Below are 17,497 nucleotides of genomic sequence, written 5' to 3' on the forward strand. Positions count from 1 at the left end.
TCCACCCCACCTGCCTATATTCCCAGTTTCCTTTGTTCTGTTGTTAGGTAAAGGTTCATTTACCTTTATAAGGTATAAATGAATTCAAGTGCAATTGACCTGAATCAGAAATAGACTGATGTGTTTATCTATAATCATGACCTGTGGGTTTTGAGAAGGCCTTAAACAGTTTTTAAGATACTGGGAAAGGCAAAAGGTCCACATTTGTTTTTTCAGAATCTCAACTGTCATTTCAAGCAAAATAAGTCTTTAAATCTGTGTATTGATTTAAAGGAGGCCTTCCCCAGATGCTTTGGGCTACAATTCCCATCAGCCTCAGCCAGCATGACTAATGCTGGCTGGATTATGGGAGCTGTTGTCCAAAACATCTGGAGCATATCAGGTTGGGGAATGCTGCTCTAAATACCTTCAACCAAAAATATCTAGTTGCAATTGTGGAGGCAATATTTAGGCGAGAGAATGAGCGGAGTTGATACTACAAGCTCATACTTGCCCAAGAGCCTAGCAACCAAAAGGTGTAAATTCTCCCCCTGGTTTTCCTATGCTATCAAAAAAGCAAACAGAACAAAAATGTGTAATGGAGGTAAGAACATATCATGGCTGCTTGAAGCCATATTTCTAGAAGACACTTCATCATGGAGACACAGAATGCTAGAATTCACGGAATGCTGTGTGTATAGCAGAAGGTTCTGAAGACAAGTTGGGTGGGATGAAATGTGACTCTGTGTGTGTGTGTGTATGTGCAAGCTTCGGTCCAAATACATATAGCCCCACCTTTGTGTGTGCAGAGGAGAAAGCAAGCATGTAAGTGACAGAAACCAATAGCATTCCAGAATATGTTTCAGCATAGAGTTGCCATGTTCTTTATTCTGGTTCTGGATACAGAGATTTGTGCACGGATATGTTTGTATGATACACTCTATTTATTTTTCTAACAGAGACCTGAGGATGAGGCTGTTGTGGATCTGGGAGGCACCAGCAATGTTGTCAACATTCATTATGAACCAGAAGAGCTTGAAGGTACTTCCTGAATTCTTTCCCTCTCTCTCCATTTTCCTGGCAGGCCATTAGTCATCATTAACGATTTGGGAATTGAAGTAAATGTGTATTCTAAAAGAGAAGGTTCAAGATGCAGTGAAAAGTATTGTGTAAATCGTATAACTGCTTATATTCTGTGGCAAAAACAAAGAATCCAGTAAAAATGCAAGTTCCAAGAAAGTCTATAGCCTTCCTTTAGGATTTTGAAGTTTGCTCATTTTTCATGTTGCTTTATTTTAAGTTCAGCAACTCAGTGTATGTGACCTTTTTGTATGTATCTGAACGTTTTTGAAACAGGGTAGATATGGTGTAAAACAAATATGATGTCACTCATGCAGGGTGGTGGTTAAGTATGCGGTGGATGGATGGATGAATGAATGGACAGATTTGCATCCAGTACATCTCTGTCCCTCCAATCCACACAACTCTCTTCAGCCTGTTTTGGTCCCTGATCTGTTTCCACTCTTCCATGTTGCAGATGGGATAGTGTGCATGACAAGTGTCATATTTTCAGCCACAGTTCATCCCATGTGAATAAAAAGACCTGTCTTGGGTTTTGGGGGGATATGCTTGCTTTGCCTTTTTATATATATATATAATTTGGTGTATAAGGCTGAACACCTTTCCTCGGGTGGTGGAAATCTTTTGTGGGGAAAATTCCAAAATGTGCCAGCTGTGCTCAGTAAAAACCTCAACCTCTTTGTGTTGGCAGGAAGGAGCGGAAGGGGCTCTAAGGCCATAGCTAGTTGGGGCTTTATCCTGGGGCGATTCCCGGGATCATCCCTGTGCATTCACATGATGCACAGGGGATCCCGGGATCAGGGAGGGATGATCCCTCCCTTGCTCCGGGATATGGCCCTACACTTTAGGCCCGCTTTTTCCATTGTCTCGGGTTGATCCCAAGACTGTGGAACGTGTGAGCGTGCGTCACGGTTTGTCCCGGCTCCTTGTGGTTACTCATGGGCTAGGACCTGCGCACCAGCCCCTCATGGAGGTGGGGTGGGGGGAGCGGGGATTTTTTTAAAAAATAAAAACTATTTACTTTTTGCGCACAAGTGCTCCTGTTCTCCTTCCTCTTTAAGAAAACAAAAACAAAATGGTGGGCGCGACGTCCTCTCCCTCTGAAGTCATCGTACGCCACGTGTAAACAGAGGGGGAGATCTCGCGATAAAAGTATCGCGAGATCTTCACCCCTCTGTTGCGCTAGACCAGTACGTCTAGCTGAGGCCTAAGCTGGCCCCTTGTCTGTGCATTGTGTGCTGGAGTCCCAGTATGGCGATTTCTGATGGCACCATCTTGCCCAAGTGGGTGCCATCCCTGGAGCAATTGCTCTGACAGTACACAATGCACATGCACCGTGTCACTTCTAATGCACTTCCTTTTCCTCTACCACCACTACTAGAGAAATTAAGGAGTAAGGGACACCTCACTGGGTACTGGGAAGAGAAACTTAGCAGTCCTAGTTTAAGTGTATAAAGCATCAATGGGGAGAGTGCAGGATGTTGCCTTCCATATATATGCCCTTAGTGAGATACAGTAGAAGTGTATGAGCAGTCAACATGATTAGAATCCAGGACAAAGGGACAGGAAGCCCTGCTATCCAGACAGACTCTGCTCCCTGGAATGTGACCTCTCCTTGGGATCTTGCATCTTGAGCAGTCCTCTCTGGGCATCAATGGGATCTCCAGTTTTTAGCTAAGAAGTGCTGGGCGAGCAGGGCACCTTTCCTGTTGTAGATTTGGTGGGCAGTCAGACACCTGTGGGAAAGGAGAGGTCAGTCAAAGCAGCCCACAGGGCAAAACAGAATGAGCCAGAGGCCTTTTTCTTAGAGTTCCACATCATGGGCAATGAAGGGTCATCCTTAGAGAAAAACTCTCACAAACAACAGTGAGGTGCCAGTCAAGAAGAGAGACTCTCACCTTTGTGGATGTCCTGTTGTTGCAAATGTTGGAACCTGGCATGTCATTGTTTTGCTTTGCTACACCTTCTCTTCCACTTCACTTTGTTCGCTTGTGAGCTAGGCTCTGTCTGCACTGCTGGCATGCAATGCAGAATGTTTGAAGTGCGTGTCAGAGAAAAATAAATAGATTTGTGGCTTTGGCTGGCTGGCATTTCTCTTAAAGACATATAAACTTCTCCTGTTGATATACAAAGCTTTTCACAGTCTAGCTCCTTCCTATCTTTCCTCTCTCATCTCACACTATTGCCCCGCTTGTGCTCTTCGCTCCTCAGATGCCATGTTTCTTACCTGCCCAAGGCTCTCTACTTCCCTTGCTCAGCTTCGTCCATTTTCTTCTGCTGCCCCTTATGCCTGGAACGCTCTTCCAGAACATTTGTGAACTACAAGTTCAATCGCAGTTTTTAAAGCTCAGCTAAAAACTTTTCTTTTTTCTAAAGCTTTTAAAACTTGATTTTGATCTTACTTTTATACTGTTAGTTTTACTCTACCGTGTGCCTGTTTGGTGCATTCTCTTCCCCTTCTTAGTGTTTTATTATGATTCTATTAGAATGTAAGCCTATGCGGCAGGGTTTTGCTATGTTATTGTTTTACTCTGTACAGCACCATGTACACTGATGGTGCTATATAAATAAATAAATAAATAAATAAATAAATAAATAATAATAATAATAGTTACACTGAAGACACAACTCAGAGATAGTTGTAGTTGAGCCCTGAGAGGCTAGCAAGCAACACAGAGCCTTTCAAGAGTATCTCAGAATCAAGTGTTAGTGCAGGCATTGGCTGGCTGGAGGCTTTGCCTGACATCAGTTTCAGACAGAGTCACAACTAAGAGATGGCTGTAGCTTAGCCCTGAGAGGCTGGCGTGCCACACAGAGCATTTTAAGAGCGTCTCAGAGTCCAGTGTTGGTGCAGGTAGATGTGGCTGGTGATGGAATTTTTTTTAAAAAACAAGTCACTGGATGCGACCAAGCTATAACTGGTACCCTACCCCTGGCCACAGGGTGCAAGTGCGCAGCCTGGCTGGACCGTTGCAAGTCTTTGGCAGAGTGAGCGAGCGGGGGGATTGTTGGAGGCTGGAGATGTTGGCTGTCTGGCATAAGGCAGAGAGAGGCTGAAGGCAACCCAGATGCACCTGTAGCTTGGCTCTGAGAGGCTGGCTTGCCACCCAGGGTGTTTTAAGAGTGCATCAGAGTCGAGCAGTTGTGCAGGAGGAGAGGAGGTGGAGGCAGCTGGTGGCGGCGGTTTTTAAAGTAAGAGTCACTGGACATGACCAAGCAATAAACTGCAATAAGCAATACCCCCGGCCACAAGTGCGCAGCCTAGCTGGACTGTCAGGAGACTTTGGCAGAGAGAGAGGGAGATTGTTTGAGTCTGGAGACTTTGGTTTGGCTGCAATGACTTAGAGACAACAGAGGCTGCACTGACAATCCAAAGACACCTGTTGTAACTTAGTCCCACAGTGCTGGCATGCAACACAGGGCATTAGAAAGAGGTTCTCATAGTTGCGTGTTTGTGCAGGAAGTAGGCAGGAGTTCAAAGTCTGGATGTGCGAAGTGGTGCCAACGCACAAGCCTTGAGAAGCTAATGTATATAAGTGAGAAGTATGAAAGTGTCCACCGCCCACAACACCCACCCTAATGTTACAGTAGAGAAACTTGTGACAATCACACACTTTTTTAAAAAAATGAAATTTAAAAATAAAGAAGTCAACTCCATTAGCAGCAGCAGCAGCAGCTTGCAGTGGAGTGAGGATACAGTCAAAAAAGATATTTGAGGGAAGGGGAGAATGTGTTACACAGAGTACAGCAAAAGCTTCAAAGTACAGCAAAAGCTGCAAAAGTAGGAGTAAGTGAAATTAATTTCTGATATTTATTATTATTATTTATTTAGAATATTTATATACCGCTCCCCATTGAAAAATTTCAGAGCGGTGTACAAGGTAAAAATGAAAATAAAAACAGAATAAAACAGTTAAAACAAAATTTAAAAAGAAGCAAAAAACAACAACACAGTAATCCAAGGCTGCATGTTAAAGAAAGGCTTCTTGGAATAAAGATGTTTTCAGGAGGCGCCGAAAGGAGTACAAGGTTGGTGCCTGCCTGACCTCCAGAGGCAGGGAATTACACAGGAGGGGCGCCACCACACTGAAGGCTCTTCCCCTGGTGGATTCCAATCGGAGGATGGATCTAGGTGGAACCACCAGGAGCAGGCCCTCGGATGACCTCAGTGACCGGGCAGGTTGGTAAGGGAGAAGGCGCTCTCTCAGGTATCCTGGCCCCAAGTTGTTTAGGGCTTTGTACACAAGTACAAGAACCTTAAACCTGGCCCGGTAGCGAATAGGCAGCCAGTGCAGTTCCCTCAGCAGAGGAGTTACATGCTGGAAAGGGGCAGCTCCAGACAACAGCCGAGCTGCAGCATTCTGCACTAGCTCCAGCTTCCGGAGCAGCTTCAAGGGCAGCCCCACATAGAGCGCGTTGCAGTAATCCAATCTTGAGGTTACCAATGCCTGTACCACCGTGGTCAAGCTATCCCTGTCCAGGAGAGGCCGTAGTTGGCGAACCAACCGAAAATGGTAAAAGGCACTCCGAGCCGTGGCGGCTACTTGATCCTCCAACGACAGAAACGGGTCTAAGAGTACCCCCAAACTACGAACCTGTTCTTTCAGAGGCAGAGCAACCCCATCCAGAACAGGCAATGAGCCTGTCTCCGGGACTCGGGAACCACTCACCCACAGGGCTTCTGTCTTGCCAGGATTCAGTCTCAGTTTATTGGCCCTCATCCAGCCCATTACTGAGTCTAGGCACTGGTCCAGGACTTGCGCAGCCTCACCTGATTCAGTTGTCACAGGGAGGTAGAGCTGCGTGTCATCAGCGTATTGATGGCATTTAGCTCCAAATCCCCTAATGACCGCTCCCAATACATTGAATGTCTCACTTGTTCTTTATTTCAGTGATTTTAACATTAAGATGTTAAGTAGAACAGATTTGTCTTAATTGTGTGCTGTAAAATCAGATAAGTGACCAAGGCTATGTTTGGGTGGGCATGCCCCCTTGGGGGCTGGGCATGCCCCCTGGGGCCGAACATATTGGTGGGTATCCCCCCTTGTGGGCCGACTATGTTGTCCTCCTTTTTGGTTTCCAAAATATGGTCACCATCTCCAACTTCTAGTCCACTTCTTGGTTCTGATTCCTGCCTGTTCCCTGGCTCTTTTGACTCTTTGGTCCTGACTCATCTCCAACAGATGCCTATGGTCCAGCCTTGTCATCCTCAAAACTACAAAAAACTTGACTTTCATAATGAATAAAAGCTGATGTTTAGAAATCAAAATCTTAGGAGTGATCATTGATTGTGTGCAGAGCTCTCAAGCACATGGAATCTAAGAAGCCAGAGCACCCTCAGTTGTGGGATCATGGAGCACTCTGTAACTGGAGTTCTCTCCTTTATAAAATGTTTATGTATCTGAGGCAAGTGGTTCCTTAATGATGTTTAAGGATCCACTAGCTTGAATGCTGAAGCTTTATGGAGATGGCACTACCATCCTTTGGGTGGCGCACCTGCTTCTATATCGACACTTGGATACAAAAGCATGTTTAAAATATCTTAACTCATGTTATGTGACAGCATGAGTACTTCCTGCTATGACTAGCAAATATTTATCCAACAAATACAGCCTGCTGCTTGTTCTGCTTGCAAATATCCCTCTGAATAAAATAGTTCCTTAGCACAAACTGTTCCAAGTCTTCATGCAAATTTTCAACATACAGATGATGTGGATGAATGAATGAGGATCTGATAGGGCTTCATTATGATGAAAAGCCAAAGTAAGACTGTATCTTTCTGTGGATCATAAGAACACACACGAACACACACACACACACACACACACACACACTGATTCAGAAATGGTTAATCTTTCCAGAGGGGCAAAACTCCACCCAAGCATGTTGTACAGTGAAATCTAATAAGAAATATTATGAACTGCCAAGAAAAGACTAAAGGAGTTTACAGTCATAAATACAGCAGAATAACAGTTTTTGGAAATTTCAGTTCTCTCCCTCCCTCCCTCCTTCTCATTCTCCCTCCCTCTCTCTCCTTCTCTCTCTCTCTCTCTCTCTCCTTCTCTCTCTCTCTCTCTCTCCTTCTCTCTTCCACACTGTGTCCCCCCCACCAAATGCCGACCTAACAAAATGCTTTCTCTTGCCTCCTGCATTCCTGCAAGAAAGAACTCAGGGGGGCTTCATAGGGAGAAGTTCCAAAGGGTGGGAGCTACAACAGAGAATGCTGAAGAGAGCCAGAATCTTCAAACTTTGGAAGAAAGGGAGGAACAGGATGCTATTAAATAATGATTCATTAGTTTTTGCATTATTAGTTTATGGCAATTAAAGTCTGATGAAAAAAACCACAAAACCCATAACAATTACAATAAAACCAATGTACAGTAACATGATGATTATTTCATTTCCATCCAGTCCTCTTTTGAGGAACTCAGGGATATTCTCACACTTACCTTGTCAGTTTATTGTTCTTACATGGCAGTTCTCATGCGAGTAGATGGCACACATGAACAGTTGTTTGCCCAAATGAGCCATCTGGTATTATTTGAATGGACTCTGGGAGTGTGCTAGGGAGATTTGCCAAGAACTGATTGGAATTTCAGGGAGCTACACAAACATTATTGGGCAGTATTGGGCAAAAGATGGGATACTACTACTACTACTACTACTACTACTACTACTAATAGGGCTACCTGGATGCTTCTTTCTGCACCCTATACCACTGCTCAGTCCATTCTTTATGGCGAGGGCAAATTAAGTCCAATTTACTTGTTGCTTTCTCCCTGCCATGAAGGGAAGGGGTGCATGAAAGCCCAAGACTTGGACTGGATTGAGATTTCACTCTGGAACATGGCGAACAAGCCCAAGAGTCAAGAATCTTCTGTCTAGAGCAGAAGCGAGGCCCACACTTTGCAGAGATCAGAGAAAAGCAGCAACCGCATTGGGGACATTTCCCCAACAGCCCCAAGCCAGACAGGATCACTGGGGCAAGGAGGTGGCGGCTTCAGGTTCCTCCCCGAGCATGAAGCAGCAGTGTGGGGTGTGTCTCCCATCACACATCAGGACGTGGGTGTGTCTCCCCAATTCCAGTGTGTTTTTGTGTCTCCCCATGTAGGTTCTAAAACAAAGTCAAAAATCCATTTCAAATTCTCAGAGGTGAATACAAAATGCAAAATCTTTATTTTGAGGTCTAAAACAACAACTGTGGATATTAAAGGAGTGTCAGTATTATTTTTATTATTTATTTATTGCATTTATATACCGCTCCATAGCCGAAGCTCTCTGGGCGGTTTACAAAAGTTTAAAACAGTAAACATTAAAACAAATATACAAAGTTTAAAAACATAAAAAGCATAAAAACACAGTATCCTTATAAAAACAGCTATTCTGGGGTCCATTAAAAACAAACAAACTCAGCATGTTCTGTTAAATGCTGTTAAATGCCTGGGAGAAGAGAAAGTATTGACCTTTTGAGAAAACAACCTTGCTTTCAGCCACTGTATTGGGATTGGGAGTCAAAATACCAAATCTTGAGTTTACTGCATTTCATTTCTGAGATTAATTTATTCCATTTCTGTCCTGAGAACTGTATTTGGAACTTCAGCTGATCTTAGGCTGTAATCCTAAACAGACTTACCAAAAAGCCAGTCCAATTTAACACAGTGGGACTTGTTTCTGAGTAAACATGCATAGGATTGCACTGTCTGTTGTTTATTTAAAATTCCATACATGCATATTAGTTACAAAGGGACTCTTAAGGTAGTTTAGAGCACTAATCTTCCTAACAGGATTTAGAAATCAATGGGGCACATTGTGTGCTTCTAGTCTCTATCAAATCCCGCACAAAGCAAGCAGGGTGTCAATTCCTATAAATAATTCCTTTTTATACCAAAGGGAAGTCGTCCTCAAGAGGGAGCCCATCTAAGTACAAAGGTGAAAAAAGAATCCTTGTAGCTCCTTCCTCTGGGTCTTATGCTTCATTCTCTTTATTCTCTTTTTGGATCCTGTGTGGCACAATGTGCTTAAATTAATAATAAAGAGCAGAGCTGCAAAATGTCATGAAATTTTCCCTCCTTCCCAGTTTTATATAAATAAAGGCCATGGTGTAACAGGCCACACACCCCAAAACTTGTGAACAGGGCTCAGTATTGGAAGATGTGCAGTAATAACAAAGAAGGGAGGGCCACTAAACATGAGCTGAGTGCACTTTCCTCACCTCTAAGTATCCATTGCCTGAGCATATTTGAGATTGGGTGCGAGAGGTCTTCCAGGTTAGAAGAGTATAGCGTCCAAGTAAACTTGCATTCAGGCAGAGGTGACCATATGAAAAGGAGGACAGGGCTCCTGTATCTTTAACAGTTGTATTGCAAAGGAAATTTCAGCAGGTGTCACTTCGAAGTATGCAGCACCTGGTGAAATTCCCTCTTCATCACAACAGTTAAAGTTGTAGTAGCTGTACTAGAATGACCAGATACAAAAGAGGGCAGGGCTCCTGCAGCTTTAACTGTTGTGATGAAGAGGGAATTTCACCAGGTGCTGCATGTATATAAATGACAGCTGCTGAAATTCCCCTTTCAATACAACTGTTAAAGGTTAAGGAGCCCTGTCCTCCTTTTCATATGGTCACCCTAATTCAGGCATCATTCTTTTTTAGAAATTAAGCACTGGGAAAACACACACATGCAAAGCTCTTAATGAAACGGTGCCAGCTGGAAAGAGCAACAGGCAGCAAGAGTGAGCTACTGACCCTTTTCAGATGACATGCTAAGCCATGGTGGTTAAACATTTGAGCTAAACATTATGGCTTAGTGTGTTGTGTGAACCACGACTTAGCGTGTCATGTGAACCATTCCTACCCATGGTAGCTCACTAACCATTTGCTGTAGAAGGGATAGCGGCCTAACCATGACTTAGTGTATTGTCTGAACAGGCCCAGTGTATCTCTAGACTTGTTGCACAGGAAGCTGCCATACACTGAGTCAGACTATTGATCCATCAAACTCAGTATTGTCAACACTGATAATACTGCTCAGTGTTATCAAGACTTCCAGACACTGACTGGCAGCATCTCCCGAGGGCTTCTAGCAGGAGTTTTTCCTGTCCTATCTGGAGATGTCAGAGATCAAACCTGGGACGTTCTGCATGCAAAGCAGGTGCTTTGACGTTGAACTACTGGCCCTCCTGAACCTCTCTGCAAGATTGTCTTACAGAGCAATCCTACACATGTTCACTTCGAAGTTAACCCCACTACATTCAGTGGAACGTATTGCCAGGTAAGCATGCATAAAGTTGCAGCCTTAGTCTGGCAGGTTTTGAAGCCTGGCTTTGAAAGCCCCAAAATAATCTAATCAGTCGCAGTTGATATGTGAATGTAAATTTCCTTATACAAGTCATTGTCAGGAGATAGGCTTAACTTAATTTGCCTATGCCTTTATGTAGTTTTTGCTTTAATCCTTCCTTCTGCTTAATGAGCTCTTCTGAGCTTTTTTTCTGATAAAACTTTTAAATTGCAATTTCCTAGTTAAAGGCTATTTTTGTTCAGTTTCCTGGGGATTAAAAAAAAAATCTGGCTTGGACAGCGACACTGGTTTTCTGTGCGCACTATGATTTGTGAAATCTAGTTTACGTGTCCGTTGGATTATGGAAAATTCCTATTCTCTCCCTCAGAGTTACTAGGGAAGAAGAGGCAAATACTAGAATGAGGCTTCTCTTGGTTCAAAGAGATCCCTAATTTTGGGCTGTCTAGGAGCTAGTTATTTGCCCCCCAAATTTAGTTTAATCTTTAAAACTCAAACAATGGCCACAATCCTTAAACAATGGCATATCAAAATGCTGTTTGGAAATCAAACTTTTCCTTCCTCTGGGCTCAGATAAACTGGTAAATGTTAACACCTGATGAGTGGATTTCCTGGTGACTCTCTTGGGATGACATTTTCAACTTAGGCCTTAGCTAGATCTAAGGTTTAAACCCAGATCGTCCCGGTTATAAATGACACACAGGATATCCCGGGAGCAGGCAGGGATGACCCCGGGATGATCCTTAGGTCTAGCTAAGGCCACAATGTAAATTGAAGATATGATTAAAGAGGGTAGGAGGTCAAGGAGCCAAATCCGAAGAGTCATGGTCATGCCAGGGGGTGGGGGAATTGATGGCTTAGTATCACGTACACCATTCTGCTTTGAGTGTCAGACCTGGCCCTTAGAATGGCAGATTTCTCCTATGCTTTTTCAAGCCGGAATTAAACCTTCCTTTTTATGTCAAAATTAGCAGAATATTGGCTTGTCTGGCAACAATTGGCTATGCTGGCTGTGGCTGTTTGGAGCTGCAGTCCACCAACATCTGGAGGGCCAGATGTTCCCTACTCCTGGCCTATATAGTGAGGTAGACCTGCTGAGTGTTTAAGCTCTGACCCTCAGTTAAGAGGTACCCAAAATGCAAAAGGACAGAGCTCTGGCTTGAAGATGTACATCATGGCATCACTTGGGGTGACTTGTGCCTTCTGTCATCTTAGTCCGGTGCTTACAAAATATGGTGGATCTCTATGGGCATTTGTCATATGCCAGACTTGCGGATGCAGGTTCCTTGCTTGAAGACTCAGAAGTTCCAGCCTCTTGGGCAGATTCAGAAATTGTTTTCTGGGGGAAGGGGATGGAAACGGATTCTTATCCCTCAAACTGGAATTCAGGCGGGCTTGGGACATGCACAAGAGGTCATAGTCCTGAAGACCGAGACCTGCCAACCCTCATCTGTGCAGAACTTCTCAGCACTATCATCAGAGGGATCTAAGGATTGGGACACAACATTAAGTCTTAGACCGGACATTCTATCTGGGTCTTAGGCTTGCTTAGATACCCCTACCATTTTTTAAGATAACTACAGCTGTGCTGATTACCTGAGAGTCAAAAGGTAGCTTGTAGCTTTTCAGCTTCTGAGTAGGCCAGGCCTGCCCTCCACAAGGTGACTCTCCTGTTTTTGCTACTTGCCTGGGATTAGAAAAAGGTGGTTGTCAAGAACTATCAGACTGCTGTACATGTCTGGTAAGCTGTGTTTGGCTTGGTAGGTGTAGACTGTGTATCTCCCTATAGTCGAATGCACTGCTTCAAGAAGCCATGGCCTACATGTTTCTCTGTTCGCCCACCAACAAATGGCCACCAGGACCCTAGTCTGTACATCCTCTGTATCTCTTTAGCCAGCTGGTAGTATGGACCAAAGTTGCCTTTCATCCTCTGTTTCCCTAGCTCCAATCTGTTAAGTGCATCACTACTTGTCTCCATGAGTTGATTTACTAGAAGCTTTTGTCCCCTTCGTACAGTATGCCTGCAATTACTATGGCCATCCCAATTTGCTTATTTCCTATATTAATATGAACCTCCCACCTGACCCTGCCTGTGACATGTAGCTGTTTACACAATTAGCATCAGGGAACTCTTACCAGGTTTTGATTCTGGCTGCGTAGTCATATTCTAAGCCCAGGCCCACTAGAGACCACTAGAGTGCTCTGTCATGGTTCCCCTGTGGGTGCAGAATATTAGATGCTGTGAAACAGTCGAACCACTGAGATCAGCCCATGCTCTCAGATGGGCAGATAATGGCAGTAAGTAGCTGAAAAGGGTTCTTGAACTGCAGCATCATTTATACAACATCATTTAGACTAACATCCACTAACAATATTATTATTGTATGAAAGAATGTATGAAAGACAGCTAAGAAATGTTTTAAATAAATAAACAAATAAAATAAATGTCTAGTTTGGCCCTCAGTATTTTTCAGAAATGTTGGAAGATCCTTGGGATTTATGAGGGTGGTGCCAGGAGAATCGTTGGGAGATGGATGAGGGTAGGGGCTGAAACACCACAATGATGAGCAGTTCTGTCGAATGATGAAATGCCCTGTTACGCTGCCAGCAATGCAGATCATAACCACCTCTGCTCTTATTCCAGGGCACAGGACTTTGTATGTCGGGGTACGGATGCCTTTAGTGAGACAGGGCCACAGGCACCACAGACCTCATGGACAGAAACACAGGAAACGAGACCGGGCGAAGGAAAGCACTCCAGATCAAGAGTCTCATGGTAAATATGCAGTGCCAGTTATTCCATGATTTGAATGTGGTGCCAGTGCAAGTGATTTATATAATTCTTCAGGGGCTCAGATGGTGGTCAACTTGATACCATGAAGCAGGTCCTTACTCTCCCAAAGATGTTGAGGTGACCATGGAGACAGATCTGTGAAATGGCTGGGATATCATAAAAATGCGGGGACCTGCTGGGGCATCTGGTCTAACCCCCAGTTCATTGAAGGAAATCCACAACTAGAGCGTCTCCAGTTGATGGTAGTCCAGCTTCTGCCCCAGGAGCTCCTGTCAACACTCTACGTCAGGGAAGGGCCACCTGTAGCCTTTCAGATGTTTTGGTAACTTGGAAACAGGTTGTATTAATGCAGCCTAAAAATCTCGCTCGTCTCTTTTTGTTTTGCAACTGCATCATGCTGTTGTGATCCTGAGATCCTTTTCACATGTGTCATTTTCCATGTGTCATTTCAGGACACTCAGAGCTGGCACAACAGCCAGTGATTTGTGGCTAAACCTGAAGTGTCTGGCAGGTGGGGTGGTGGTGGAGAGATGGATTACTATTATTTATTTATTTATTTATTTATTTATCATACTTATACCCCGCTCCTCAGCCAAAAAAGGCTCTCAAAGCGGCTTACACTTAGGAAAAAAGACATGTGTGCTGATGCTGCCCCCTCATTTTTTTGCTATTTTTAAGACCGGGCATGAGGGGTCAGCTATGTGGCAAGCTGAGTAGGATTTATGCACCATACCATAGGATTTGAACTGTACGTACAGCCAAGAGTAGGAGAAATGGGTACTATAAAGCCCTATATGGCTGGGGTCCAGGTTATCTGAAAGACCGTATTCTCTCTTATGAGCCTGCCCGTGCTTTGAGATCTTCTGGGGAAGCCCTTCTTTCAGTCCCGCCATCTTCACAGGCATGCTTGGTGGGAACATGGGAGAGGGCCTTCTCGGTGGCTGCTCCAGTGCTTTGGAATTCTCTTCTCGGGGAAGCTAGACTGGCTCCCTCCTTGATGGGCTTTCGGAAGCAGGCAAAAACTTCTTTGTTCTGGCAGGCCTTTGGAGAATAATCTGGTCCTCCATCTATGTTAAGGACTTCTAAAATTGTTGTGTATTTTAAACATTTAATGTTTTAATATTGTAAAAAAAAATTGGTACATTTCTTTTCCTAGATTTTAAAATGTATATGTTTTAAATGTTGTAAGGCCGCCTTGAGGCCCAGTATTGGGCAAAAGGCAGCATACTAATACTAATACTAATACTAAAATACTCAGAGTCTCAGACTGTCTGCAGCATGACACTCACAGTGGCCAGATAATGGTAAGGTGGGATTACAGCACCAGGAATTGATCTGAAGAATGTGCTCTGTTTCTGACCTACAGCCCTTCTCTAGGTCTGGGCAATACAATGCTATCATGAATTCTGCCCCCCCCCCCCCCCCCAAATTTAAGGGTCTCACATGACAATTTGGGGAGGTTACTTCTCTGGACATATACATTGGAAATGTTAAGGTCAAGTTCTCACATTTGGCTTTTTATCTTAGGACCAGTTTGGGGCAAATTGCTTGAACCTCCCTAGACAGGGCAAAAAGCCCAAGGTGCCACTTGATGACTGAGGATGATGTGCGTGTCAGGCTCATTGATCCAGTGTTGCATTCAAATAACATAGGGACTATGTTTGGCTTGGAAAAAAGGAGGCTAAGGGGAGACATGATAGAGGTGTACAAAATGATGCATGGCATGGAGAATGTGGATAGGGAGGCATGTTTCTCCCTCTCTCAAAATACTAGAACCCAAAGGGGTCATCCCATGAAACTGATTGGTTGGAGATCCAGGACAAATAAAAGGAAGTACTTCTTCACACAGTGCATAGTTAAATTATGGAACTCACTACCACAAGATGTAGTGATGGCCACCAAATTGGATGGCTTTAAAAGGGGGTTGGATAAATTCCTGGAAGAAAAGCCTATCAATGGCTCCTAGCCCTGATGGTTGTGTGCTATCTCCAGTATTCGAGGAAGTAAGCCTGTGTGCACCAGTTGCTGGGGAACATGGGTGGGAGGGTGCTGTTGCACTATGTCCTGCTTGTTCATTCCTGGCCGATGGCTGGTTGGCCACTGTGTGAACAGAGTTCTGGACTAGATGGACCCATGTTCTGATCCAGCAGGGCACTTCTTATGTTCTTATGCTGATCCTGCCAGTCCAAACAACCCAGCAGGGAATTGAAAGGATGGGACGCAGTCCAAACTAGAATTGGTTGCACAGAGTTCTGCAAAAATCTGAAACACTTTCGTTGCAGTCCTTCTGGTTTGATACCAAATGGCAGAGCCAATAGTGCAGAAAGTTGCTGTCTTTGCACATGCCTTCCTATTACCCTTTCCCATATTGTTCTTTATGATGAGGTGCTGCTCCTGCGGGTTAAAAGCTCCATCTCTAAAAAATATCACAGTGCTCCTCCCACTTTTGCAAGACATTTCAAAAAGTGATTCAACACATTCTCGTTAACTTTTCTCATTACTTTACTCCCCGTGCCCATCTATTTACTTATTTATTGTTATGCTTCATTTTATTAGATACCCCATCTCAGCGAGTGCAGTTTATCCTTGGCATGGAGGAGGATGAGGAGCACGTACCCCATGACTTGTTCACAGAGATGGATGAAATCTGCATAAAAGAGGGTGAAGAGTCAGATTGGAAGGAAACAGCAAGGTAAAAACAAACGGCAGTGACTGTCATGCAGCTTCCTGTGCGGTCAATTCAGCCTCACAAGACGAAACCAGAAGCACAATGTAAGCACACAGAGGGAAACTTTAAAAGAGCCAGGTATGTTTCCCCTTCCCGTGAGAACAGAAAACCAGTTGGATAGAGAGCAAATAAAATGCTGATACTGGACAGATCACCTTCTGTAGTATGACGTAACCTGGGATATGCAGGGCAATTGGCATAGTAACCTTTTGATACATGTGTATTTCATTTCATTTCATTTCATTTATTGCATTTTTATACCGCCCAATAGCCGAAGCTCTCTGGGCGGTTTACAAAAATTAGAACAACAATATTTAACAATATAGTAATCAGCAACATCACAATAATACTCAAAAATATACTAAATACAAGTTCACAGCAAAACAAACCAGATAAAAAGATAAAAAGAAAAGAAAGCTTGGTTGGAACAGCGTTTCTCCCCCTGAAGCAGCACCTCTCTTCAGCTCCAGCCTTGCTTTTTTAAAGCCTCCAGGTGTGGGGGGAGGGGAGCAGGTGGAATAGCTCACCCTTGGTGGAACAGCGTTTCTCCCCCTGAAGCAGCACCTCTCTTCAGCTCCAGCCTTGCTTTTAAAGCCTCCAGGTGGGGGGGGGGGGAGGGGAGCAGGTGGAATAGCTCACCCTTGGTGGAACAGCGTTTCTCCCCCTGAAGCAGCACCTCCCTTCAGCTCCAGCCTTGCTTTTAAAGCCTCCAGGTGGGGGGGAGGGGAGCAGGTGGAACAGCTCACCCTTGGTGGAACAAGGTGTATTGTAAGACTGAGAAGAAAGATGGAGAGAAGCACACCGTTCTACTCTGGACAGGGTTTGGCAGGCCAGGATTCCTTGCCTGGAATTCCGCAATGTTTTCTGCCCCATTCCTGATGTTCTCATTCTACCAGCAAACCTACAGGATTCTGGTGGGGACTGCTGACTCCAGATGTTTCCCCAATTTGTAGGCCATTTTGACCATGCACAGAAGCATCCTGTGTGAGCATGAGATGACAATGTTATCGAATCAGGCGGCTTCTGCTCATTGGCAGCTTAAGCTATAAAACTGGAGAAGTCTTTCAGATTTGGATCAGGATCTTCTGGATTCCACTAAATCCAATTTCTCGGCTCGTTTGTTTCTCCTGAGCGCCGTACCACTAAACTGCTACCAGATTCCATTTTGTGTAGAGTTCAATAGCATCTCTAATCCAGAAGTGCATTGAATGCACTTCCAACCCATTCAAAATACATGAATAAATATATATCCTAAATAAGAAGTATATTCGCCAAGCAAATACAAACCAAACCACAGAACACTCATTGTTGGCTTGCTTAGTTGCCTGATAATGCCACCTTCTGGCAGATGAGATGTTATTGCTGACCACTGATGCTACTAAATGCAGCATTGGTAGCTTGATTCTTTTGCTTTTTTAAACTAACAGAGCAAAGATGTATGGATTGAAACAAAGTTAGTGACGGGTAACTTCTCTTACATCTTTCTGGTTGTGAATACTGCAAGAGTTCAGCCTAGTCATCTTCTTAGATAGGGGGCTTCATAAAACTGGTTACGCTGAGCCTCGGTAAAACAAGGAATGTATCCCTTATGTTTAGTGAGATGGGAAAATTAAAGTCTGGCAC

The 17,497-nt window shown here is 44.1% G+C and overlaps 1 protein-coding gene across 1 annotated transcript in view; it reads left to right on the forward strand.

Moving 5' to 3' along the window:
• The window catches only part of SLC4A8 (solute carrier family 4 member 8), a 70,025-nt gene that overhangs the window by 6,808 nt on the left and 45,720 nt on the right, over positions 1 to 17,497 (forward strand). The window contains exons 2-4 of the mRNA XM_063119766.1: positions 939 to 1,020; positions 12,997 to 13,128; positions 15,703 to 15,838. Coding sequence (XP_062975836.1) covers positions 939 to 1,020; positions 12,997 to 13,128; positions 15,703 to 15,838 — 350 coding nt within the window. The remainder of the gene's footprint in view (positions 1 to 938; positions 1,021 to 12,996; positions 13,129 to 15,702; positions 15,839 to 17,497) is intronic.

Source organism: Elgaria multicarinata, chromosome 3 (genome assembly GCF_023053635.1).
Source record: "Elgaria multicarinata webbii isolate HBS135686 ecotype San Diego chromosome 3, rElgMul1.1.pri, whole genome shotgun sequence".
NCBI classification, from domain to species: domain Eukaryota; kingdom Metazoa; phylum Chordata; class Lepidosauria; order Squamata; family Anguidae; genus Elgaria; species Elgaria multicarinata.